Source organism: Semicossyphus pulcher, unplaced genomic scaffold (genome assembly GCF_022749685.1).
Source record: "Semicossyphus pulcher isolate SPU_LCO1_2020_fin unplaced genomic scaffold, fSemPul1.0.p SCAF_13, whole genome shotgun sequence".
NCBI classification, from domain to species: Eukaryota; Metazoa; Chordata; class Actinopteri; order Labriformes; family Labridae; genus Semicossyphus; species Semicossyphus pulcher.
This window is the reverse complement of record NW_027211637.1, coordinates 20,839,180-20,866,026: the sequence shown is the minus strand read 5'-3', so window position 1 is coordinate 20,866,026 and position 26,847 is coordinate 20,839,180. Positions and strand designations below refer to the sequence as shown.

The 26,847-nt window shown below is 41.6% G+C and overlaps 1 protein-coding gene across 2 annotated transcripts in view; it reads right to left on the bottom strand.

The window, feature by feature from the left end:
• LOC138589624 (poly(rC)-binding protein 4-like) overlaps positions 1-26,581 on the bottom strand; it is a 46,806-nt gene extending 20,225 nt beyond the window's left edge. Inside the window, exons 1-7 of one of the 2 annotated variants that reach the window (XM_069660008.1) lie at positions 26,354-26,581; positions 25,760-26,243; positions 10,760-10,949; positions 10,518-10,541; positions 8,229-8,261; positions 5,930-6,046; positions 937-1,068 (exon numbers count right to left, since the gene is read on the bottom strand). In XM_069660008.1, coding sequence (XP_069516109.1) covers positions 937-1,068; positions 5,930-6,046; positions 8,229-8,261; positions 10,518-10,541; positions 10,760-10,867 — 414 coding nt within the window. In that variant the 5' untranslated portion in view covers positions 10,868-10,949; positions 25,760-26,243; positions 26,354-26,581. The remainder of the gene's footprint in view (positions 1-936; positions 1,069-5,929; positions 6,047-8,228; positions 8,262-10,517; positions 10,542-10,759; positions 10,950-25,759; positions 26,244-26,353) is intronic. The other variant, XM_069660009.1, reaches the window with a different exon arrangement.
• Between the last annotated feature and the right edge of the window lie 266 nt (positions 26,582-26,847).

The window sequence follows — 26,847 nt, the reverse complement described above, 5'->3', positions numbered from 1 at the left end:
GCATTTTAAAAGTAGTTTTCTTCTCCTCTTGAGGACAGACCTGACAAAGCTTCATTTTGACTTTTTACAAATCTGCATCATGATGTTGAAATTTTGACAAATTTAAGACACGTAAATTAAAGTAAATCACAAGAAAAATTGATGTTTTGACTGGAAGTCGTTTATCGCTAACCGCTGGCTACACACCCAGCATGTTCGACAGAGGCTATATTGTCTTCAGACTATACCTAATTGGATCTGAGATTGAACGTAAAAGAGCAAAGGAAGTATAACGGCGGAGCTTCATAACAGCGCTGTGGCGGAACCGCAATGTAAAAGTGCTTTTGTTTCGCTACATAAATAAAGCTTATCATAATTATTAATATCATTTTCATCTACCATAAGTGTGCTTTTGAGTAAATACCTGAAGAACTATGGGAAAGTTTAACATGATAAAGTTTAATTTGGCCAATACTTTTGTTTATGACCAAGTAGCTGTTAAACTAACGACGTTACCCTCAGCCTCAGATGTACAGGGAGAATTGCTCGTTTGCAAATATTAGAATGCTAACCAGTTTATCTGATATGGGAATCTGTTAAACCTGTTAGTGCTGAGACTGTGAGTATGTTAGCATCCTATGTTGCTAGCACTGCTCTAGACTCTTTATTTCATACTGTCAGTGCATCTTTAGTGTTGCTGTAGTTGAAACGATCATCACCTTAGCGTTGCTCTTTTAATATACTTGATCTGTAATTGCAGTAATTCTTACTAATACATAACTAAAATGTGTCAGCGCAGGCAGGAGGACTTACTCTAACAGGGCAAAAAAAGAGCAGCAGAATTGGGAGAAATTATCTATCTCTCCCTTCCAGCTGCAGTTTTTTCCCTCCTCTGCAGGAGCAGCTTTGTTCTCTTCATATTTCAGTGATGGAGGAGGAGTAGATTTGGCTGCTCACCTCTCTGATCTCCTTTATCTTGGCCCCTCCCTTCCCGATGAGAGAGCCACACTGGCTGGCAGGGATCACCAGCCGCAGGGTGACCGGTGGCTTGGAGCTGATGGTGCCGTTGGCCACCAGCGCGGTCAGGTCCTGGAGGGAGATATGAGCAAAGAAGAAATGTGGTGAGAGTTAACAGGAAGAGGGGCGAGAGATTCCCAGAGGAAGAGATCAAGCAGAAGAGGTAAAGGTGGATGTGGAGGGAGAGAAAAGCCACCGGAGGGTATTAACTCCAACAATTAGGGCTGTCGAGGAGCTGAGTTTGAATCCGGCTCATTTTATTAGTCAGTTTGGGATTCACATTAATCCAAAGACACTTTCAATTTCAGCTTTATCAAGTCTTCAATCATTAGTAACTTGGCCGAATGTTTTCAATATTGGAAATCAAACAGTAAAAATTGGGTGTAACAGAAATCCTGCCAATTATGCCGTATCATGTTGAGCCAAATCAACATATCATTGCTTATTAGCTACCTCACTGTGGAGACCGAAGCGGGCATCACACTACTGACGAGCAGCCAAGCTCAATTTAAACTGCATCAAAACGAATCGAACAACAGCAAAAACCCGACGGGATCCATAGTGGAAGTGGCAGGTGGGGCTTTGGGTGGGAGGAGGAGTGAGCGAGGAGCAATCCAGCATTTGCACCTAATTAACTTCTGTATGCAGATTTTTCAGTGTATGCTGCAATCCATAGGAGGCTGACTGGTAATGTATGCAAACCAGTCCAGAACGGGCTCTGAAAAGACTTTACAATCCTCACATGAACGGCTGTATATCCCCATGCAAGGGAAAACACTAATTGCAGCACCGGTGTTGAGCAAATCGAGCTTTGTGCCTTTCAGTCGGCTACATAACACCGAGCCAGAACACATTGTGAGCGTGTCCTTCAAACTGCAAGCAAACCTCTGAAACTGGAAACCTGCGTGTTTCTATCAGGAGGCAGCTTTTTGAAAACACCTGAATGTGAGGATTCAAATGAAAATGTCTTTTTATTCATTTTAGGGTCAAAAGAGTCAGCTCAATATAATCATCTATACACAAAGTATTTATGATTTCATTTGCTTACAGTCCATTTTCTTGTACTTCAAAAATCTTGAGATGAGATGAGTTTCAATCTAAAGGAACAGCGCTCTTAGGTGTCCTTGCTTAGTGTTGAGAATATTGAAGCTTTATGGATAAAGCTGGTTGTCTTACTGGTAGCTCAGTATAAGACTGAAAACACACAAGTAACTGCTAGCCTGGCTCCGTCGAACGCTGCCTTTCTCTGAAGCTCACTAAGTTAGACATGAAATGTCTGCTTTTAAATCTGTACAAAACCCAAAACCTTTTTTATGGGTCTTTATGCTAAGCTAAGCTAAGCTAACTGTATGTTGGCTCCAGCTCCAATGGAAACTTTCTTTAAACTGCCTGATATATTGGACACACAGTGAGGAAAAAAAACTCAAATCAAATCATAAATGCCTTCAATTTTGATAGATCATTATTGTGGAGGTCCAATATACATCCTTCAAACAAAAGGTTAACAAAATTAAATGATGTGGCTCACTCCTTTAGCCCCAAATGCTGTGAAGTTAAAGTTAAAATGTACATCAACCAGAGGTAAAAGTAAAAGTACTTGTGTAAAAAAAGACGGCAGTAAAAGTAAAAAGTAGCTCACTTAAAAAGTACTTAAAGTAAAAGTGACTTTGTTGCTTTCCCACCCCACTGATTTACATAATAAACAAATGTATCCAAGGTAACCTTACACGTTCATCCTATGCAAATGAAATAAAATGAAACTTTATTATTTTCAAATGTGCTCCGTGCCCTATGTTTACTTGTTTGTTGTCAACATGACAACAGATGGACCCTTTGTTAAAGAGTAAGATCCTTTGTTTAACCAGAAACAGCAGCTCTCTTCATAGCCACCAGACTCCATTGACAAAAACAGTCATTTAAGTCAAGATAAGATAAGATAAGATTAGACTTTACTGACCTCCCATTGGGGGGAATTCACTTGTTACAACAGCTCAAAGTAAAGGACAGGGTAAAACAAGTGATGGATAATAAAAAAAAAAGGCAAGACAAAAAGACGATAAAATGCAATAATTATATTAATAATAAATATATACACTATGTACACCTTTCACTTAATGTGGATGCTTAAAGTCAAAACACGGTGTGTATCATGGTGATGTGGTTGATGATAAGTAAAGTGACATATTGCAGAATAAATAACAATTGCACATGAGAAGTAATTGCACAGACATAACTGCACGGTATGGATGAGGTAATAAAAATGCAGAAGTATATGTACCAAAGTATGATATGATACTAAATAATATGTAACAGTAGATATGCATAGATAGAAACACAGTGCAAAGTAGCTGCCATGTAGAGGCTGGTGGATGAACACGGAAGTTGCTGATGGTCTAACGCTGCCTCGATCGGTTAGTTAGCTTGTGTTATTGTGTTGTGTTTTAAAGGGTTAGTTCGGTTCCAGACTAACGTGTGTTATGACCTGTAATGGGGCAGAGGTAGACCCACAAGTCCAGTGTTCTGCGAGCTAAAATGACTGTTTTGTAAATGGAGTCTGGTGGCTTTGAAGAGAGTGAACTGAAGTGAACTAGTGGCTGTTTCTGGTTAAACAAAAATCTTCCTTCAGTGTGTGTCAAAGGTGGTGTTTCCTCTCTTCTGTCCCATTCATGGTTCACTCGCGTTATGCGTCGGGCCCGGGTAGTTGCAGCCCAGCTCTCCTTCTTCGCTTCGGACTCCTGCACCGCTGTTTTGTAGCGAATTACTTCACTTAATTTAAAACATACTTAAGTAAAAGTAAACTTACTGACTTTGAAAAATACTGTTCACTAAGTGAAGGTGCAAAAAGCTACTGAATTACAGTAATGTGACTATTTGTAATTGGTTACTTCCACCTCTGATATCAACACACATAGCTAACCACCTATTATAATAACAACAGCCTAAGAAAATGCAGGCAGACAGTATTTCCTCTGCTGTATATGTATTGTATATATTTGCAAGTTTAAACCTCCATCCAGAAATTATTTGGATCAAGAGCCTCGCTGTTTTGTGTTTTTGCAGTGCAGGTAGCAAACATCCTGTCTCTCCGCAGTGGGTGGAGATTGAGCTTTTAATTAATGAACTGTGTGTCTCTGTGAAGCTTTGAAATGTAAATAAGATGCGCTGTCTCTCTCCCCATCAGAGTTCAGCCCACAACAAATGTGTGACAGAATGCAAAGCACGCTGCTTGTTTTTGAGCGGCTCGTGTTTGCAGTAAAAAAAATTCAGAGTTCGACTTAAGAGGGGACAGTGTGGACGTGTAACCTCGGGGGATTTAACTTATGAAGGGAACTGCATAATGATTCCAATAACCGTAAACTTTAAATTTGAAAAGCATATTCTGATGTGGCTCTTGTGCTGCTCTGCTCCGTGTCTATATTTAGTGAGGCGGATCAGGCTCTCTGACGTCTCGTCTCATTAGTAGCTCGTCTGTACAATCACAAGACTCTGGGCGTCATTTTCTGGATTTGATCTAAAAATATGAGCTACATCTTAAGAACCGTGAACGCTCCCTTACTTTGCTGCGCCGTCCTTGCAGAAAGAGCGAAATGGCGGAAATAAGACAGCGGGTTATGTGAGCACTGCTCACACAAAGAGATGCCGGGCTTAAATCCCTAAAGCATATTACATTGCTGCTGGGGTAAGAACCCCAATGCAGACAGATTATGTTGCTTTCATGCTGTGCCTCCACATCTCAGAACAAAACACATGTATGATAATGTAATGTATCTATTGTATTATTACAATATCTTAACTACCAGATCACTTAATTTGCATAAACTTGCACTCATGTGGCACTTTGGGAACACTTCATCCATAAAACACAAAGAGAAACACACGCACACTTTGAACAAGTGATCAACTGCCAACTGAAAGTACTAAGCGAGCCTCTGTGTTCCTAAACTATTGAGACAGAAGCAAACGCCAAGTCTAATACTCAGCGGCCAAAAAGCAGATTATTCCCTTTGTTTTTAATTAAAGGTGTCAGGCAAACAATAACTCAACTATGGTAGAAGTGGCACGCAGTGGGTCAGCCAACGTGTTGCCATGGAAACTCAAGAGTTGGAGGGTTGAAAAGAGGTGAGTGTGAGCGATCTTTAATGAATCCTGCACTGTGCTCCCAACCAGCGTGTGTTTACCGAAGGCTGTCGACCTGAGCAGGGAACACCTGTTTCATTGCCAGGTTCTGCTGTGATGCTAAATCAGAGCGAAGACGGCTCCTCGCTTTGCCATTTTAATTAGTGCCGTGATGGACAGTCACCATGGAGATTAATAGCGGGAGGAACCTGTCATCTATAGCTCATTAGCAAACAATGGGATGATACACAAATCCGTCTCTTTAGCAGGTACTAATTTGTTATTTACACTCTTTCTGACAGGCAAATTATACATGTGTTTACGTGAAATGGCCCAACAAATGACTCATTTACTGTACAGCACACATCACACCGTCGCCCCACTTAGACTTACTTCTAAATGGTTTCACAACAGCAGCTCAATTCACTTATCCCAAATTCTCCCCTGCACTGTAATCTTATCTGAAAGCACATCAAGTGCCCTGAAACACAGCTAAAAATTTTTCCTTCCATCACTTCAGTTTAGAGTATAATCGATAGCCATAAAAGCCCATTAGTGGTGATGTTGAGACGACGCTCAGGAAATGATTTCTTGTAATAACCTGGTGGAATGGCGTCTTGCACTTTTCACAAACAAATTATTAAGGCTCAAACAAGACTTTGACAATTCCCAAAGCTCGCTGTGTGCATTTTCTGAGTGCACCCTGACTGATTTCTTCTGCAGAAAACCGTGCAAATCATAAATCCCCATATCTTCGTTTACTTGATTTCACCTGTGCATGATGACATTCTCTGGCATGCATTGCAATAACAGTTACCTCCTCCAGTTTGTACGTGATCATGGTGAAAGCTCTGAAGACGCAGTCTGTGGATCCGGTGATGGTGATGATTCTCTCTGGACAGGAGCCCTCTGAGATGTTGACGCGAGCACTGCTCTGTAGGGACAGAGGTCATTAGGTCAGCTATGGTCGACATTAACAGAATAGTTTGACATATTTGACAAGGAATGAATTAATTTTTGTTAAGAGTAAGATGAGGAGATTGATACCACTCTCTTGTATCTTTGGCAAATAAAAAGCTACTGCAGCCAGCTTAAGGTTAACTTAGCGTAGCTTAGCATAGTGACTGTAAATGTGGGAAACAGCTAGTCTGGTAAAAGTAATGAAATCCACCTGCCAGCACTCGTTTTACAGTTTGTTTTTGTGTGGAGAATTTAAATGAAACCTTAATGATAAGGATAAGTGCTCAGTGAAGAAACCCCTCCCCTTGTTCCCTTATCCCAATACTTATAATCAACCTAACCTACCACCGCAAGTCAAGCAGCATTGCCAACTTCAACTTCAATGAGTAATGGATACAGACAATCATCATCAATAAGCAGGTCTTCCCGGGTCCAAAAACCGTGTGTCAACACGCTAAGGTGGGAAAGGGGTAATAGAAAGAAGACGGGGAAGGCAGAGCCAGGTTGAGGTGCCGCGTCTGGGGCTAGCACTCACCCCCGCCGGGCTAGGCTGTACGCTGTACCTCCCCCATTTTCATGAGGGAAGAAAACAACATAGAGCAGTTTTTTTATTTTGTTTCCAGTTTTTATGCTAAGCTAAGCTAACCTAATCTCATGCCTTTGTCTTTATTAACAACAAAATGGACTACACAAATGCAAATAAATAGGGAAACAGCTAGCCTGGCACTTTCCAATGCTAACCCACCTACGGTACAAACACCTCTAAATCTTGATAATAAACTGACTATAGCGTGTTTTTTAATACACTAAGTGACATGTTACAACAATTGTTGTACTATGGGAGGATGAATGATTTTTGGCTTGGAGCAGCAACTTCCTGGAGAAGCTGGCAGGCGGATCTTTCAGCGTTCATCAGAAGCTAGCTGTTTATCTCTGCTTCCAGTGTTTATGCTGAGCTAAGCTAACTAGCTACTGACTGTACCATACCATCATATTTACCATACAGTCATGAGAGGTATCAATCTTTTTATCTCACTCTCAGCAAGAAAGTAAACAAGCAGTTTCCCCCAAATGTCAAACTATAATCTTTATCTTGTTGTTGTTAGGTTATAAACTATAAAAAGTCCTGACCTACTACACGGCCCCGAACAGCCACAGATAGGAAAGTCAAGTGTCAGGACTAAAGGAGGTGAGACTAGAAGCTGTACAGCACATTTCTGTATCTCAGTCCGACAACCTCATAGAGTTTCTCCCCGCGGTATTACCCTCGGACGATCAATCCCCTGCCCTCCTCCTCTTCCACTTTGTGTCCTTGTGTTTCTCTGAGTTAAAGTCACATGAGCACACACAGGACAGAGATCTGACCTCTGCCACATTTCCTCCAGTCACTCCAGTGAGTCATGGTCGCGCTGTGGCTTTAAGGCCCGGGGAGTGAGTGACAGGATGAGGCCCATACAGTGAGGAAGTAACAAAGGCTATAACTGGCTGGCTAGCTAGCTTGATGAATGAAAGGATGAATGGATGGATGGGTGAAGCACTCCGCAGGGCTGCATTGTCCCGTGACCTCAGTAGTCCTCTGTTTATCCTTCTGCCTCATAAAGTGAAACATAAAAGCCTCGCAGCCGGAGAAAGAATCAAATGTAGCGCCACAGTGTCAGCCTAATTACGTTTTAATACAAAGAGTTAACCAAGCGGTATTAGTTTGGCTGCACCCTTGAGACTTCGAAAGAGGGAATTGAGGGGCAGACAGAGATAAAAGGAAGTTGTTTTAGGGAAGAAAAGAAAGAGAAAAGGGATTGGGTGAGAAAGCAGATAGAGAAGAGGTGGTGAATGATGAAGAGGGGGGATTTAAATTGAAAAGGTGCTGTTGTTGCCCAAAAGGCAGACAACGTAGCTGTTCTGTGCCTTTCAGACTCACGGCTACTGATCTGTATTATTAATAGATACAACTGCTGGCCTAATCAGTATTAGACTGATATGGAATTATATTTTCTCTCAAGATTACCGGAGTGGATGGCAGAAAAAAAAAAGACATGTCGTGGAACACGCACACAGCTAGTCACTCAGAAACACAGAAATTAACAGCAAATAGCATAACTCGAGCAGGAAGTAAATCATGCATGCTAATGAAAAGAGGACGTTTTAAAGCTCCGTACCTCTTCTCGTATTCGTTTCACCGTCTCTCCTTTCTGGAAGAGAGAAAATGAAGGACAGCTTTAAACAGAATCACAAGTACTCGGGTTAAAGAAACACTTATATATATAAGTGAAACCTTACATTTCAAAACACGCACGTCTGAATGGAGTTAACAGGAACAAATTTCAACTTTGTGTGCCCTCTGGGTGTGTACCTGCCCTAATGTCTGTATGTTCAGCGTGTGTGAAGACCTCTTTCAACATTTTGTCCTCTGCTTCTTCTTCCCCCATTCCCCATCTCCTTTTGGCTTACGCCCAAGCTGTCACACCTCTGTTAGCGCCTTTGTGCACCCACTGATGACCACTTCCTTACAAGAGCGTCTGAAACAGTGTCATCTCTTTTTTTTTATGTTATATTCCAGGAAAACTTATTACATGTGGTCCATTCTGACTCTGGTGCCGGTCCTCTATTGATGGGAGAGTGATAAGAGCTTTGCCAAAGAGATAGGAAGGGAGAAAGGCTTGGAGCTTAGAGTGGCAAGTTATTAGCCCAAGTACTGCAGATCAAGTGTCTCGTTCTGTGGAGCTGCGGCGTGTTCACCGAACTCATCTCTCCATTTCTCCCCCCTTTCTTTTCTTTCTCTATTTTCTCTTGATTTCTGCAACACATTGCAGCATCCATTGTGACATTTCTCCCCAGCACTCTATTTTTTTTGTCCCTGTTCTGCTTCTATTGATGTCTTTTGTAGGTGTTGTATTACAGGGCGTGATAGCAGGAGCCACTGAGGCAGCACAGGGCAGCCAGCCCCCCCCTGACAGACGCTAAAAGTGCCACAAGGGGCTAACGGTAATACGTCTTAGGAGCTCAGTTTCAACTGCAGGCTTGCAGTCAATGCACTGATGTTTTTTGTTTGATGGATTACTGTGTTGCATTATGGGAGATGTGGGCGGTGGCGAGGCCTTAAGAGGTTTTGATATAAGGCAATTACATTAAGGATGGGGATATTCAAAACAGCGATTGTTTCATAGAGGGCTTTGTGCGCTGTGTGGAGGAACAATATCAAACAAAGGCTTACAGTGAAGCCACAGAAAGGTCTCTGATAAGCTATGTGGCTTATTATTTCTTATTTATATAAATGATACCGCTGCAGTATCTCAAACTACAGTCCCGTTGCTTTTTGCAGATGACACAGACATTTTTGTTTCTAACAGAGATTTAACAACTCGCATTGGAGAAATAAATCATGATCTTTCAAATAAATGGTTTCAAACAAATAAGTTGTCTGTAAATGTCAAAAAAATATTTCATTTTATTTTGCTTGCAGGTCATAAAAAATATGACATTGAACAAATAAAACTTTATATTCACAATGATGAAATTATCAAAGTTTTTTGGGTATTCAGATTGATCACAGACTCACTTGGAGAGAACAGGTTGGTCACTAAATCTCTGGTATTTGAATAAAAATAAGGTTTCTTAACATTACATTATAGTTTAATTTATCCATATTTATCATAATGTAATATTGTATAGGCAAGTACCTTTCCAACTTATCTACAAAGAATATTAATAATATTATAACTGCAAAAACTGTTTATTAGATTGGCTACTTTTTCCAACTCTGCTGCACAAAGTGCTCCTCTCTTTCTCAAATTACAGTTGTTGACTATTTTCGCCTGTCGTTAAATGGTTATTTAATAACACAGATTCACTCGTTTTTTCAGACACTTCTTTGTTAACAATTCACAATCACTTAATTATCCTTCTAGACAGGCTGAACATCTCCATGTGCTTTTGTATAAAACATCTTCTGGTCAGTTGTCGATAGTAAGGGGAGTTATTTTATAGAATGAAAATGCTTATTTAATCAAATCCTTTGTGTCACTGTCTATGTACAAAAAAGACTTCTGCTGTCAAAACCTTATTTGGAACAGTAATGATCACTATTGTTTGTCACTCCACTGTTCAGCAACATTTCGTTGTTTCTTTCCACTTTTCCCTCTTTATTTTGTAAACTTCACTTCTGTACTTTCATATGTGATAAAAACTGGTGTTCAGGTCGTCTCGGTGGTTTGTATCACAGTTTTTATGACCTCTGGATGTGGTTTTATTATAAGCCATTTACAGGTTTCTACCACATCCACACACATGCTTTTGTCATTTGTTTCATGTACTCTGTATCTTTTTGATTCTTGTGTGAAGCTAATAAACTAAAGTAAACAGAAATATCCGAAGCACAACAACAATCACCGAAGGAAGTTTTAAAAAGCAGGTTTTTAAAAGAATAGAATAAAAATAGGTATTCTCACCTTTCCTATGATGCTGCCGACCTCCTAAAATCAGAGACAAAAAGGAAATTACAAACATTTAATACACTTTAGACAATAAAAACATTTCTTATCTTTACACTAACTTTCCATTATTTATCAATTTTTTTTTTTACTATTTAATTTATGACGCTGTGGCAAATTTTCTGCTTAAGAGAGTCGAAAGTGCTGCAGCGTGCACACAGTCATTAATGCACAAAGTGTGAGCAGGAGGCTCCTCGTACCTTTCCATGCATGAGCAGTCGTAGTGTGAGGGTCACTCCCAAGCCCCCGTCTCCAAAGTCCTGCTCACAGTTCATAGTGGTGTGGGAGTGGCACGCAGGGAGACGCATGAACAAGGCTCATTCGCTGGTCACACAGTCAGACGAAGGCCAGCACTCGTTCTGTGGCTCTCCGAGGTCCTTCAGTGCTGCTCTGAGGGAGGAAGGAACGGCTGAGTTTCAAAATAAAGTTTTGATCTCTATAAAAGAATACACTCAAAATAAAAAAATAGCTAAAATTAAAACTAATAGCTGTGTTCTAGTTAATTTCTCTAGACCTTGTTTCTTAGTGCATTGTTGACTGAATGATAATTTCCTGAGATCAAAGACGTTCACATGAAAAGAAATCAAAGACACTCGAACACAGCGAAGGCCTCTGGAAGAACACAGAAATCAAGTATCTCTGTGAGGATCCACTTCATTAGTTTGAGACCATGTAATATTGATGGAGATTCATAACAAAGTGATAATGAGGACCAGTGTGTGTGCAGGATATTGACCAGAAGCAGCAGCAGTGTCAGCGATGTTGCTTCTCATCAGAGCTCTGGGGTCCTACTAACAGACAGTGGGTGGCCATCGGTGACTAATACTCTATCTGTGTCTTCATTAACGGACATCTCACAGCGAGCCGAGTGATTTTTCAGAATTGGATGACAAAAAAAAAAATTACTTTGGTATGAGCGCGGCTTGAGATTCATGCAAAGTTAATCAATTTGTAATAGTTTATAAAAGTGAAAATGTTTGGAGTCTTTGTGGACGTGGTTTTATCCCCTCCGTCAAAGTCACTCAGGAGAGAGAAAAAAACCCTGTAATGTGGAGACGAAACACGATTCATACACAGACAGCAAATGAGAAGCATCTGCACTGTTGCCAGAATGACAATGTGGCAGCAGCTACGTGCATGTCAGTAATGTGACACACGGTGGGATGATAAATGTGAGTCACCTGGCGGCTCACAGTCTCAGCTTGATGTGTATAATTAGTTTATGGAATAATTCATGTTTCTCCTTGATTTATTTTTACTTACATTTGTCAGCGGAAAGATAAATATACGCGACAAAAATAGCTTCGCTTTAGTTGCTGTGTGATTAAGAGAACTTAAAGGCAATGATGGTTTCCCAGAGGACAGTGCTTTCAATGTGGCCTGCAGTTAATGATGAATCTGTTTACCATCAAATGCACTGATTATTGGCTGAATTAATTGATTAAGTAATTCATTCATTTGATGTATTAAATGTCAGAAAATTGTAAAAAATAATCACAACAGCCTAGAAACCTTAAGTGTCCTCATATGTCTTATTTTGTCCAAGCAACAGTCAAAACCAACACAGATTCAGTTTCATCTGAATCAAAGAAAAGAAGCAAATCCTCAAAAACATAATGCTGCTGGTTCACAGCGTCAGAAGAACTGCCTGCTTTGTGGATGAATAGCTTCAGAAATCCGCTCCTCCCACACCTCGTGTCCGACCTTTTCTTCAACTCCCTGACACAGGCAATCAGAAACTTGCACCGCTTCACGAAGTGATTGGCCAGCTGCGTGCGGACGAGGAATGATACTGTGTTTCTCTCTCAAGTTCTCTTATTTAAATTTGTAACACAGCTCTGTGTGTCTCGTCACATGTAAACAACCTGAGTGAATCACTGTGAACGTCTTGCAAGAGGAAATGTCTAAAAAATGTGCCCCAGCACGTGTCAGTCAGCAGAACGTGACATTGAAGTCTATTTCAATCGTCTCTTCACTCGCTTTTTTTTTTAATACATGCAATTTATATTTCCTTAATTGCTTTTTGTAAAAGGATTTTGAAAGTTGAGTGTTAGTCATTTGTTCTTGACCAAGAAAGATGAAGCCCTTGGGGCGTTGGTCTAGCTCAGTCGGTAGAGCAGGCGCCGCAAACACAGAGGCTACAGTCTGTGACGTAGCGACCACAGGCTCGACCCCCGCCCTCTGCCCTTTGCTGCATGTCGTCTCCCAATCTCTTCTCCCCATATTTCCTGTCTCTCTTCAACTGTCCTATCAATATTGGCAAAATGGCCACAAAAAAAGGACTAAAAAAACACTAAGATGGGGCCTTTAACCCCTGATTCCCTGAAGATAATGTAATTAGTGAAATTGGGCTTTATGCACAAAATGGACTTGACTTTGAGGAGTAAAATGCTAACATCAGCATGCTAACATGCACAGAATAACAGTGCAAGCATGCAGATTTTTTCTGGTACAGTTTTAGAGATGAATGCAGTTTTAGGATACGTCACCTTGGAACCAGATAAGTCTGCAAAAAATAAGTAGATAAGTAGAAACTTTGACGGAGCACTGGTTTCGCTCAGTTGGTAGAGCAGGCGCCCCACGTACAAAGGCTACAGTCATCAACGCATTGTTGCATTAATTAATAGTTGCATGTCATCCCCCACTCTCTACTCCCCATACTTCCTGTCTCTCTTCAGCTGTCCTATCCAGTAAAGACAAAAAAAGCAACACAAAAAAACAAAGGCGAAACTTTGACCTGCTGGTGAAGCTAGGTGAAAAATCAGGGGATCACCAAAGTGATAAAGATGTATCCTTTGGGCCGAATGAACGTTTGCACCAAATCTCAGACCATTCCATTTAACTGCTGTTGAGTTATATGTCTAAAAAACAATAATGTTAACCTCAGAGTGGCACTAAAAGAGAAGTCAGTCGATCTCTAAGTAATAAGAATGAAGCATATGGGTACCATGAATGCCTGTACAAAATTTTGTGCCAATCCATCAATAGAGTGTAGATATATATTTTAGTTTTGACATTGAAATCTCTGCGGGCGTATCATAATTGACTTATTGTATCAGATCTACTTTACTAAAATAAAATGGATTTTTATTTTAATGATTCAATTCAGATATGTGAAGAGAAACCACACCTGACAGTGGGCTCCTTGCTCGTCATGGATGTTAAGCTCTCATATTCAGCAACAACAACACAGTAATAAAAGCGCTCTTCTCATTTTTCACTCATCAAGGCCACTTGTTTGTCTGCCAAGTGCATTCCAGCCAGCCTACAGAGCCACTGTAAACCAGCCCACTGCTGACATTGCCTGACATGTGTGTGTGTGTCTCCTCTTATAAATCTGCATGCTGTCTGTGGATGTGGTGAGCAATGTGAAGAGATCATGTTTAATAAATGGATGTTATTTTAAATGAGACTCGGTTCCTGAGAGACTCGTCTTACTGTGGGCAGGTTTATTGCTTTTGCTTAGTGCACAAGGCCATCGCTGCTTCGCTGATTTATTTATGCACTGAATGCTTGCTAAGACATGTTCAAATGCTCACACACATCCTTCTCGAGATGTCACAGAGCCTGACTGCACGTATGGGGTTTTACATTCCCACCATGGCAGCGGCACAGTCTAACATGGCAGCCCGTCATAATGTGGCAGAAAGTGGGGCAGAGTGTCATCTGACTGGATTAGATCATTGCACCAAATCAAACTTCCTCTGCGCTTTCATGAGACGCTCTTATGATTGACTTATAAAACTATCAGTTAGAAGCTCATCTCCATACAATTTCCATAAATATCAAACAAAGCCTGGGGGGGTCGACTGGAGATAAACAAAAAAGGGAACATTTTGCTCGCTGTCAGCTACAGATAAAAGTGCAAAGAATCCCGACTGTAAGCTTGATCGATGCATCCTGAACACATGTGTTATCACAGAGCACATTTGTGCAACCCGTGGGCTAACTTCATTATCTTAAGGCACTGAAGGGCATGGCTAAAATGTTAGCACTTTATTGCATTAGGAGCTAATGGTTGGAGGGATCATTATGTGCTGCTCTGTGGGTTGATAACAAGGCATATGCTCTGTGTCTGTGTGAGGGCGGAGAGCCTCTGAACTCCTCATTTCCAGAATCCCGAGCAGCAGCGTTCCAGGATGAACAGAGCCCCTCTGTTCTAAATTAGACCCGCTAACTCAGAACAGGGAATTAGCAATGTGCAGACTGCATCCCCCGGCTGCCAGAATACAGTCAGAGCAGGCGAGAGAGGCGGAGAGGCTGTCCGCGCCGTCACTGGCTGCGTAACCTTGGTCCTGCTCTGCCTGACTGCATCCTGTGCGCCGGGGCTCCTCGACACGAGTCACTGCTTTTATTCATCTTTTATACACTGAGTTAAGCATTACTCTGTGAAACCAAATGACTGACACGAAAATAAATGGACATAAGAGGCGAGGCCTTTGTCTGCTGTGGAGTCATTAGTAATAGCAACTAAATTTAAAAGAAAATCACAGTTTATCGCAGTTTGTGATGACATCACAACATGTTAGTCTAACGTCGAAAGACACACGAGCGGCCAGAGAATCAAATAGGCTCTAAATAAAGCAACAATCAAACCCAGTGATTTAAACCACCAAAAAATAAAGCAGAAGCTAAACTGGGCGGCAATAAAGCAAGTAAAAAAAGTCAGAAAAATAACACTAATTAGTATGTTTTGTACTCTTACCCTTGATGTAAGACTAAGATCAAATGATAAATCATTGACTTGATTAAAAGAAAATTAATTTGCCACTATTTTGACGATGGTTTAATCCTTTTTTAAGGAGAAAAACACAGAAATCTGCTGATTCTAGCCTCTCAAATGTGGATTTGCTGCTTTGCTTTGATAGTAGATCAATTATCTTGAGGGTTTAGGCTGATAGTGAGACACAACAGAACATCTGAAGACAACATCACAGCTTCAGGGACACCAGGATGTGCATTTTTAGTATTTTCATGCCATATTTCATTGTCTAATCATTAATCAATACTCAAGAAAATTAGGGTCAGATTGAATTATAATGAAAACAATCATTAGATTCAGAGGACATAAAGCTCCCCTGCAGAAAAGTATCTAAAAATACATAAAATAGTTGTAGAAACCAGAGATACATGCTATATATTTGTGCTTCAAAGACTCTTGTAACCTTAGAAACCAAATAAATTAAGACCCAATTTATCACCCAAAGATGTATAAACTATTTCCCTTTAAGATATCCAGAGGTGTTTTTGTATCCCTTCTATGACGCATACATCAAAGATGTCACGGATAAAAGCAACCAGCATGCATCCCTTGACAGCCGGCAGCAATGTTTTTTTTTCTTGCCATGTTTTTCGAGAGCATCCAAGCCAGAGAGACCGTGGAGATGAAAAGGATGTTGTACAACCTGCTTGTCTGGAGGACTGGACACCTGTTCTGAGGCCGCCGTGTCCCTCACACACCCGGCAAACAGACGGCTTAGAGGAAATGAGGAAGGAATGAGGACAACATGCCTGGTCTCCATGGTGATTGATGGAAACAGGGTTCCCCCCCCCCTTTGCATACAGTACACGCAGGGGCGTCGGAGGGTATTGAGTGTCTGCTCGATAAACACACAGAGGCAGAGCGGATAGGGTGTCCCCCGGGTGGGCACATATAGAGCAGTAAGTGAGAGGGTGTCAACGTGTGTACACGCGCACGGGAAGGCCAAGAGGTGAGAGACCATTTACACGCACACACGCTTGCACGACCCCGACACACACATGGAGACAGACAGACAGACGTGTGCACCAAAACAAAACACACACGTACCCGCATACAGCTGCCGGGATGAAAGGAGCCAACTATTCACACACACACACACACGCACACACACACACACATAAAAAGTGTCCTGTTGAAACACAAGAGAGGCTTTGATCTAAAGTTCCACAGGAGGACTTTCTGCAGTTATCTGTCATGATAGACTCAAAGTGCTGCTGTGTTTGAGTACAAGCGATGACACAATGAGAGCGTGACGTCCTGAGACGATGATGAAGGAAAACACGCAAACAGCACAAGAGGGGAAATAAACAAAGTCCTCCTTCAGCACTGGTCAGCCAGTTAAAGTTAAATGAGACCCTCAGGGAGCAAACAACACAAGTAAACAAGCCATTTGGAGTTTCTGTCTATGAATTTGACTACAAACGGTGCCCGAGCGTGTGAGAAGGAGCTCTTAACACTTGGAGTTATTGGACTAACACTGCTAGCCACTGCACATTCACCATGAATACTTAAATTCCAGCATCATTTTTGACTTTCTGCAGAGGCTTCTTGATTAAATAGACTCAATTCCATGTGAATGAAATATTCAAAGAGGCGCTGCATGTTTGGATTAGCTTTACCCACATCACAGCCACAAGGATTGCTGGGATTCATCAGTTATATTGCTTTATGAGCCGTGCAGCAGAGAGAGGAGTGCATATGCAACATAAGGATCTTGTTCAAATGGAGCGTACACTTACTGCTCGGTAAATAAAGATGTTATAAACGCCTTGAAGAATCGGTTAAAATAATGACATCAGTTACATTAAATATTCACAACAAACAAGAGCTAAAGAAGTCTACTGCCTCGTGATGGTGTCAGCGAGCGGGCTTACAGCACTGGCAGCTGAAGTAAACAACCAGGGGAATAGATGACATCACTTTTTCCCAACAGGGCCCCGCCCATTTTAATCCACTGAGAAGAGCAGATACATCAAACAAAGGGCAAAAATCTCTCGTGTCAAATGATCGTCAGTGGTTCAATTTTTTCATGTGTTCATGAAGGACCCCACTGTTGATGGTAAGAAGCTTATTTCCGGGACTTTAAGTTACATATACATATACAGGCTTGGAGAGTAACTGATTACAGTGTTAGGATACAACAAAAAGGCAACTGTATTCTGTTACAGTTACAGAAAAAAAGAGGTAATTATATACATTTGTTAAAAATGGGGATTATTAGCAGGATTACAATTAAAATACATTTTAAAATGACGACAATATAATACCAAAGATGCTCTGTAACATCATTTCTAAGTCGCACATGTTACGACACTTCACAACACACAAGTCTTGCCACAGGACTCCTCAAAGTTGCCATCAACAGTCTCTGGTTGCCATGGCCTGTGGTGAAAAAAATGCTCTCACTGGGGTCATTTTGTCTACAAAGGGGAAAATGGGAGCGACATCGCCGTACAGGCTGTGAAAACGCTGTCATTATCCAGGGACTCGACAACTTATTTAAAGAAACATTTACAGGTAAGACCAATCTCTGACGTTAGCTGCACAGAACTCCAAATGTTAGCTAACCTGTCGTCTTCTTCTGCCACTACTGAAAAATAGCTGGTGACTCTGGTGATGGCCGCGGACGGGATGGCGTGGGTAAAAACACAAGCTGCAGACTGGAATAAGTTTATGAGAGTTTACTTGAAGTTTGAGTGTGAAGTAGTGTGAATAGCATTCTTAATAAAGTACATTTAAATGCGCATAATTAGTGCTATCACATCACAAAAGTATTGACATTTCTTTTCTCTTTATTTGCAGATTTAGTGTTAAAGTAATTCAAAAGTTACTGAAAGTAATCAGTTACTTTTAAAATTGTGATACTTGGATTAGCTTACTGATAACATTTTTTAAAGGTAATTAGTAACTGTATCAGAATACATTTTTAAAGTTAGCCTCCCAACAGTGTACATAAACCATATTAGGGTGTAAATCCAAAGTTTCATCTTGATGCGAAACTTCTAGTCAGCTTTAAAATGAGTTTCATTCACTTCAATTAAGAAACCTGCGATCAATATAAGACGATCCATAATGCTCATTTAATGCAAAGAAAAAATTACATGTATCGGTCAAGCGATATACCAGTTAGTGTATCGTAACGATGATGATATGGATTGTTGATTATTGATGTTTCCATTTGTAATAATATTGGTGAATAGTTGATAATAGAATCCGTACAGCGATCCACAGCCATGTAATGTTACACCCCTGTATCGTATGACTCAATTATTGACAGCAAAAAAATCACAACATTAATACTTAAAAGTCATTGATTTCTTCTCCATGCCTACACTTCCATCTGTCTCCTCTGAGCTGTGAGAGAAAAAAGGAAGCGACAGAGGGAGAGAGGGTTTTAGTTGTGAAACAGGAGAGGCTTGAAATTAAAGAGCAGTGTTTCATCTCTCGCCGTGTCTTGTCTCGGCTCTGTCACATATAATGGGAGGGGTCAGCCCTCGGCGCAGAGGGGACCGTCCTCTCCTATCAGCCCCCGGCTTCATCTGGTGTTAAAGCATAGCCGTGTCAGCCCTGCAGAGCGAGCCGCCTGTCAACCACAAGGCTCCAGAGAGGGTTATCAGACCCCGGGGCCGCCTGCTGCTCCTGGAGCCAGATCGGCTTCCCTGCAGCAGAGAGGAGGCCAGCAGCCACTGCACCTAAATGTGGGCTGACGCTGATAAGATTACCCTGAGGCAGTGAGTGTTTTAAGCCATAATCTGTGGGGTTGTAAAGGGTGAATAAAACTACAAGATTTCCCGCAGATATCAACACATCTGATGGAAAGTTGGAATGAGAGTTTTACTTTGGGAAGGCTGTGACAAAATTACTGATGTAGGAACTTCTGGCTGACATGATGAGTTTGCCAAGAGGCTATAGTTAATATTATAAAACTGTAATATCAGCATTTTAATCCATAATCTGTGTTTTGTACAGAGTGATAAAAATCTGCAAGGTCCTCATTGGAAGTGCTGCGACAAAATTACTGATGCAGGAATTTCTGAAACTGTGTGGGATTTCTGGCTGACATTATGAATTTGGAGCACAATCAAGGGGTTCTAATTTATTTATTTATTTATTTAAGATGATTTTTTTGGCTTTTTGGCTTTATTGATAGGACAGCTGAAGAGAGACAGGAAATATGGGGAGGAGAGAGTGGGGGACGACATGCACCAAATGAACTGCAGACTGGGAGTCGAGCCTGCGATCAGTGCGACGAGGACTGAAGCGTCTGTACACGGGGCGCCTGCTCTACCAACTGAGCTAAACCAGCGCCCCAAGTGGTTCTAATTTATTACAAAGCACTGTTATATCTGTGTTTTTAATTCATAATCCGGGTGAAAAAAGTAGTTCCTGCAGATACCAACAAATCTGCTGAGAAGCTGCATTGAGTTCTGTGACAAAATTACTGATGCAGGAATTTCTAAAGTTGTGTGGGATTTCTGGCTGACATTATGAATTCGTCAAGTTGTGATAAAATGAGGTTATAATTTAGAATAAAATACTCTACTATCAGCATTTTTAATCCATAATCTTTGGAGCAGAATGATTTCCTGCAGTGGAAAAAGTTGCAATGCGAGCTTTTCATTGGAAGTGCTGCGACAAAATTACTAATGCAGGAATTTCTAAAGCTGTGTGGGATTTCTGGCTGACATGTTGAATTTGGAGCACAATCGAGTGGTTCTAGTTTAAACCAAAACACTGCGATGTCTCCCTAATCACATGTGACTATATCAGACACTAATCTATACACAAAAGCAGATGATTCCTCACCATTATACCCGCTGTCATTCCACTTAACAGCACTCTCGTGACAGCTGAGGAGCTACAGTACACTGCATGTTCAAATTAAAAAGGCGGTCTGTCTATCTCAGAGCGGGGTGAATCGATACTTTCGGGGCTTCATGTCACCGCAACTAACAATCACGTCAATCTGACTCCACAATCTGCATAATTACGAGTGAATCGGACGGCTAATGAACAGTGGCGTAATTGACACTCTATTATTGCAGTCTATCCTCAGCCATGAGTTGGTGTGACTGTCAGGAAGCAGCAGTGTTTAGTTAGTGCTAGCTCAGTGGTTATGAGTAAGTGTACACCCTTCAAAGAGCATGACCACTCTGCAAGAAGCATACATTGATCGGGAGTTGATTCAGTTGTTTTTGCGAAGGATCTCGTCTCTGAATTAGCTTAACCAGAGTTACTTCCTCCTTTTGATCGCCTCCAGCTGAGGGGGAAACAACACAAACGTACAGATAATGAAGCTTTCAGGGCTGTCAATAGTTATCTCCCATGTGGCTGCTGGTTCCAGACACACAGTGACACCGTCTGAGCTGTTACTTACACTGGCTTTAGTTAGCATGGGGACACCGAGGCTGCAGCACACATATAATACTGCTCCATACGCTTGTCATTTAGCGCTCCTTATCCCCACTTAGAGCTGCAGGTCATGATTCTATGCATTATTGATTAATCTGCTGGTTATGTTCTGGATTTATTGTTTCGCCTTACAGTAGGTTATGTCCTCACATTTATCAGTCCAAAATGTAGATATACTTAACTATCATATACGAAAGATATCCTGTCTGTTACTGTGCCCCACATAACATAACATTTGGTGTATAAGATGCACTTTTAATATAGTTTTTTTCATCTAAAAAGCGGGCTGCGTCCTAAATACCGGTGCGACCAATTTACCAGTATAAAACACAGATAGAGGTATGTTATTGTGTTACAGTGTTTTACCCCGACGATCGCGCTATCCGGTTGTGAAGTGGTGACTCCACATGTCAACATTACACTGTTATAAGCGAGGAAAACTAACTTGATTGTTGCACCGACATGCACCGTACACGATCGCCACTGCAGCCGCCACCGTCACAACAATCAACGTCACCGTCGGCTGCCAGCTACCGCTAGCCACCGCTAGCCACCGCTAGCCACCGCACCGGTAGCTAGCAGGATTGCAAACTCGACATGGCGAAAACAGATGGAAATTTGTGTGTGTTTGAATGTGTTTTAAAATGAAAATAAATTGAAATAGTGTTGAAATACCAGTTTATATTTTTATCAATAAATAGCTTATAGAAAACCTTGGGATGCCCCCAAAAACAGACTGCGTCTAATATTCCAGATTTTATGGCACTTGGAATTTGCTCTAGAAAAACCTTTAAGATGAGAGTATTGTAATGTTTAATGCTGATTTTTATTGTCATTACTTTTAATATTTCAATTCTTCTTTTTCTTTATTCATCATTGCATCTCTCTCGTTGTAATTCCCTGCACCTTTACCTTCTAACTAATGAACTGTCTTTGTTTGAGCCCCGTTTCCTCCCCGTGTTGTTGTTACCCCCCAGCCTTCTCTGATGATTCCACTTCTGTTTGCTCTATTTTTGTCTGAACCTCGGCACCATTTTAAATAAGGTTCTCCCCTCAATGTGTTTTGAGATGATTTGAATAAATAAATGATGATGATGATGATGATGAAAGAAAAGCAGCAAATCCTCACATGTAGAAGGCGTAAACCCAAAAATATGTCTGGCTCCTTCTGCTTGAGAAGTGCAGCGATTAATCGATTTCCACAATAGTTGCGGCTAATTTTTCCTTAAATAGGTCGGCTGCTTCTCCATCTCAGGTCTTTCTCATTTTAGATCTCTTACAGAAGGAAAATCTGGCTTAGTACGTCACATGCTGCAGTGCTGTTTTCATTCGATTATACAGTTTGGCTTCCCTAGCTTGTTTATCCCTCTGGATTCAATGCTGGAATTTTCTCTTCATTTGCCTCCCTTGACTTACAATGGCATGCTCCTTATTATTAGAGAGCTTCTATTAGGCGCCGTATATCACTCTGAATGGTTTTTTTGGCATGCTGGAGAATACTCTTTGGCAGGGTATTAACTCTAGCTTTTATCCCATCCCTCTTACTGGATGAAGGTCACTCTCTCTATCTGCAAAATGACTTTCCTCTCTCTTCCCTTTCATCCCTGCTTTTCCTCCCATCCTCCACACCAGGGCATGAGTCAGAGAATCTGACACCTCGGAGGAGAGAGCAGAGGAGAGGGAGAGGGGAGACAAATTGAGAGAGAAATAGGGGGAGATGGGGACAGTTGGAGGGAAGAGAGGCGAGCTGATCGATACCTCTTAGAAACAAGTAACATGAGAAGATGTGGATTGGCCCTGCTTCCTTGACGCGCCAGAGTCTGTCTTAAAAATGGCAATTGAATTCATCAAAGCACAGATGGTGCAGGGGATCTGTTTTACTGGACGGCCTCCTTGATATGGCTGCAGAATCACATTGTTTACAGCATCCTCGCCCTGAAGTTAGCCGAGTCTCTGGTGTGCCTTTGGTATACAACAGCACCATGCATGTTGAGCTAAAACTACATATTACATAAGCTCCTGAACAAACCGAGCACAAACCCAAAAATAGTGCAGTCCCTGTTAAATATTTCAGGCACTCGGCAGCTGAAGGGGGGGGGGGGATAAAAAGCTTCTCTCCTTCTTGGTCGCTATACAAAAACAGACACGCACACACTGATGCAGATGGCCAATTGAAAGAAAACCTCCATTTAGTGTACTGAAGAGCAAAGCGGATTACTGTCACGAAGGCAGTCTTTTAGCTTATTCGACAGCACTTAGTCATTGGAGTGGCGTGTACTTAGCGTTCACCTATCCTTACTTCTTCCTCTGTACTGTAACTACAGCTTGAAAGGCGCTCTTTAAGAGGCGACTTCTGAACTAAATAAATCACGCTCATGAGACTCTTTGAGAGACACAACAGGAGAGTCACGGGGCCTGCTGGGTCAATCTCCGGAGCTCGGCTACACAGTGCTATCTTTTCATAGCAGCCAGGGACAGCCCGCGGCTCTGTCAACCACAGGGTCAGGCTTAAGAACAGCGGCGAGGGTCACATTCTGCCTCAGAAGAAAGACTCTCTTCATAGAGCTGCATGACAAAGGCACCAATGCTGTTTATTATATGGCTGCCAGATCACACATAAATAAGCAGTCATGCGATTTTCTAACATGCCTTTCTTGTACTAAATCAAAGTCCATGCTAAAACATAAGTATAATGAACTCGAGGCAAAAATCTATTTCAAATCGACCAAGCTGGGAAAGAGGAAGCAGAGCCTGGAGAGTGTGTAGTTATTAGATATACGACAAGCACAGGTTAATTGCTCAAATGCAGGTTAATTGCTACGGGGGATTTATCTCACATATTGGAGAGGAAATTAATTTGTATCACAACAACGCTCCTGTGACAACAACATCTAAATTAACGCCTGAGTGGAGACGAGGATAGCGGAGCACCGCAAGTTATTACAGGTTTTTAAGTCTGCGTGGAAGCAATTTAGGACTATTGACTTCAGAAATCAGGACAATAACATGAAAAATCTGCATACAATTCGAGATGATTTGCCAACTGAAAGCGCTGCTCTCCCCTGTAGTTAGCTGCTAAATTATCCAGGAAAGCTCCTCATCAGTAAAAGGTGATTGAATATCCCTGATCTCTCTCCGCAGATCTGTTTTATAGAGTCAAGCTGCTGCACTGGGCTGCTTTTACTTGATGACTGCAAACTAAAACTAAGCATTGTGCCTGTGTTTCCTCCCCCTCCATCCCTTCACTCTGCAAGAGCAGCATCTTAGTAGATGAGAGGGATTATTGGCAGTTCCCAGACGTTGGAGCAGCACGTGTCAGGTCTGCTCTCTGTTATTTATGAAGCCTCTCAGCCCCGGCCCTCGCTCTGCAGCAGGGATGCAGGTGGGGTTTCATTATTGGAGGATGCTCTTCCACTTCTTATTAGATCTCTGACTCTCAGAGTGCATTAAGGAATTGCATTTGAACAGAGAGTCAGCAATACATGGCGGTCTGTTTCTGTGCCCCCCCCCCTCCCCCTCCTGGAGTCGCTCTAAAAGATGTGTGTGTGTCTCTTACACAAGCCAAATTGTATCTCCTGCTCCCTTTTTCCTCTTTTAGAAATAAATAGTGTGACGCCCCCCTTCACCACACACACAGGAAAAATCCTATTCCTTATTGATCTCCGTTATGTGCCAGGAAAGATAAATCTGAATCATGTTCTCCTTTACTTCTCCGGTAAAACAGCCGTACAATGCATTACACCCAAATGAATTCTGCTGCTTAAAGTAACGGCCTGTAAGTGATGTGCATTCTTTCAATTGTGTCCTATATTTCTCTCCACTTTTGTTTGAGTGCGCTGTGTACACACAAACACACACACACACACAGTGGAGGTACACATGCAAGATTCATGAGCATCTCCAGGCTGCACGGAAGGACTATGATTTCCTGAATCAATCAGCTGGTTTACTATCACTACTTAGATGCTGTTTTTATTGATTCTATTGTACTGAGGAGTCCAAAGCAATGAGTCAGTTCAATTTCAAACGGGCCTGTTTTGCTGAAGAGGATAAATATAGGCCGAAACATTCAAAACATGTCTGGAAGTGGAATCTGAACTAATTTTCTTTCTTTGAATGACCTTTATTTAAATTATTCCTTGTTTCTAGCAAGCTAAACACTGGACACATCTGGGAACAGCAAGGACATAACACATAACTGTCTTTTAAAGATTATCTGTGGCTAAAGTGCACTTTTAGTTCGCCAAATGTTCCAGAAATTCTTTAATTTAATGCTGGAATCGATTATAAACATGCCCAGCTAAGATAGCATCTGCACAGATTTTTGTTTTTCCTTTTAGGTCAGCTTATCAAGACAGTTTTTCCATCCTGTGTTAAGACTAATGCAATTAGGCATCCTCGTGAATAATGGTGCTGTCACACACACTCGCTGCCTCAGCACCCACAGGCGCCCACAGTACCGGACTTGTTGAGAATGATCTTTGTGTTCAGGACTGGCCTGGCCTGGCCAACCGGGTCCACTTTCATTATCATAAAACCGTCCTCACACACACATATACACACAGAGACACACAGTGACACACACACACACACACACACACACACAAGAGAGTGATTGTGTCCTCGGTCTTACTGTGTCCCCTGCTCATCTGGGGACTTTCTGCCATATGCTGGATTTAACAGCCCAGGCAGTTTATAGCTTCATAATCTAGTCTAGGATGTTAATTTATACTCACATGAGTGTGTCCAAGTAAAAACACAGACGTAATTTATAAGGGCAGAGAGGATTTAACAGTTAAAAGAATCTGATTTAGTGCTTTAAGTCGAAGATTGCTCAGTGAGAAGAGTTTGTGGGGTAAATTGTAAATACATGTCTCTCTGTTTGGTCTAATTCGAGAGATAAACCGAGATATGACAGCAAATAGCGATCAAGAATGTCACCTACTGGATTAGAGCTACTTCAAGTTGAAATATAAGGAACATGCTGTCCACAAATGTCTCGTTAGAAATAATCAAAGTGCCTTACCTGTTTTCATGTATGTGATCGCAGGCTGCAGTTCCCACTAAAGTCTCCCCATGGATCTGCGTTCAGCGGGCTTTGTATCCACATAGAGTCCAATGACACGGACGTGTAGAGCGGACTGTCCTCCCGGTGTGTCAGCAGACTGGAGTGCAGGGCGCCTGTGCGCTGAGGAGGGGAGACACACACACACACAAACACACACACACGCACACACACACAAGCACACACTCAGAGAGAGAGAGAGAGAGAGAGAATGAGAGAGAGAGGGAGAGAGATGCAGGCGGCGACCACCCCGCTCTCTGTGATCACAATTAACCGAGGCAGCCCGTGGGAGAGAGCCAGAAAGTCCTCTGTTTGGCTTCCTGCGTGTTTGTGTCGCCTCCTCGGCCGGTGTGCAGTGATCCTCTCCCCGCAGGACCTCCTCTGGGAGCGCAGAGCTGCTCCTGCCGCAGATTGACACATCCAGGATCAGTGAGCCCCCTGCGCGCTGTTAAATCATACCATGGCCGGGAAATTACATTAGCTCAATCAATCAGACTTTACATTTGATGCATTAGCTTGTCTTATTAAAGTGAGTGTGAAGAAAAATCGACTCACACAACGTGGAGATACATTTTCTTCCTACAAAACATCTCGCCTGCGTTTAATTCACGCTTTAATGTCGATGTATGCCATTAAACTCTGGTTAATTGAAGTCTAAAAGCAAGTTAAACACGTAGAATACATATTAAAAGACATTTGAGTTAAAGTTTTTAATATAAAAGGCTTAATTAATCCTTACTTGGTGGTGCAAATGTAAAATTTGAGCTTTCGGCTTTTTCTTTGAAGTTTGTGGCGCGTTTAAGATCCAACTTTTTCTCACACAGCGCCATCTAGTGTTTATATCTCCGTGTTGCAATTGCTCCATGATAACCAAAATCTGAATTGTGGTTTATTGCCAAGTTAGTTTACACAGAGAAGGAATTTTTCTTGGTGTTTTTGTTGCATAATAGTAAACATAAAAATAGAATAAAAAATAGGACACAGCAGTTCTCCTGCTTTCAAGAAACTTAAATAGACTAAAAAATGGGATAAAATAACAATATAAATCT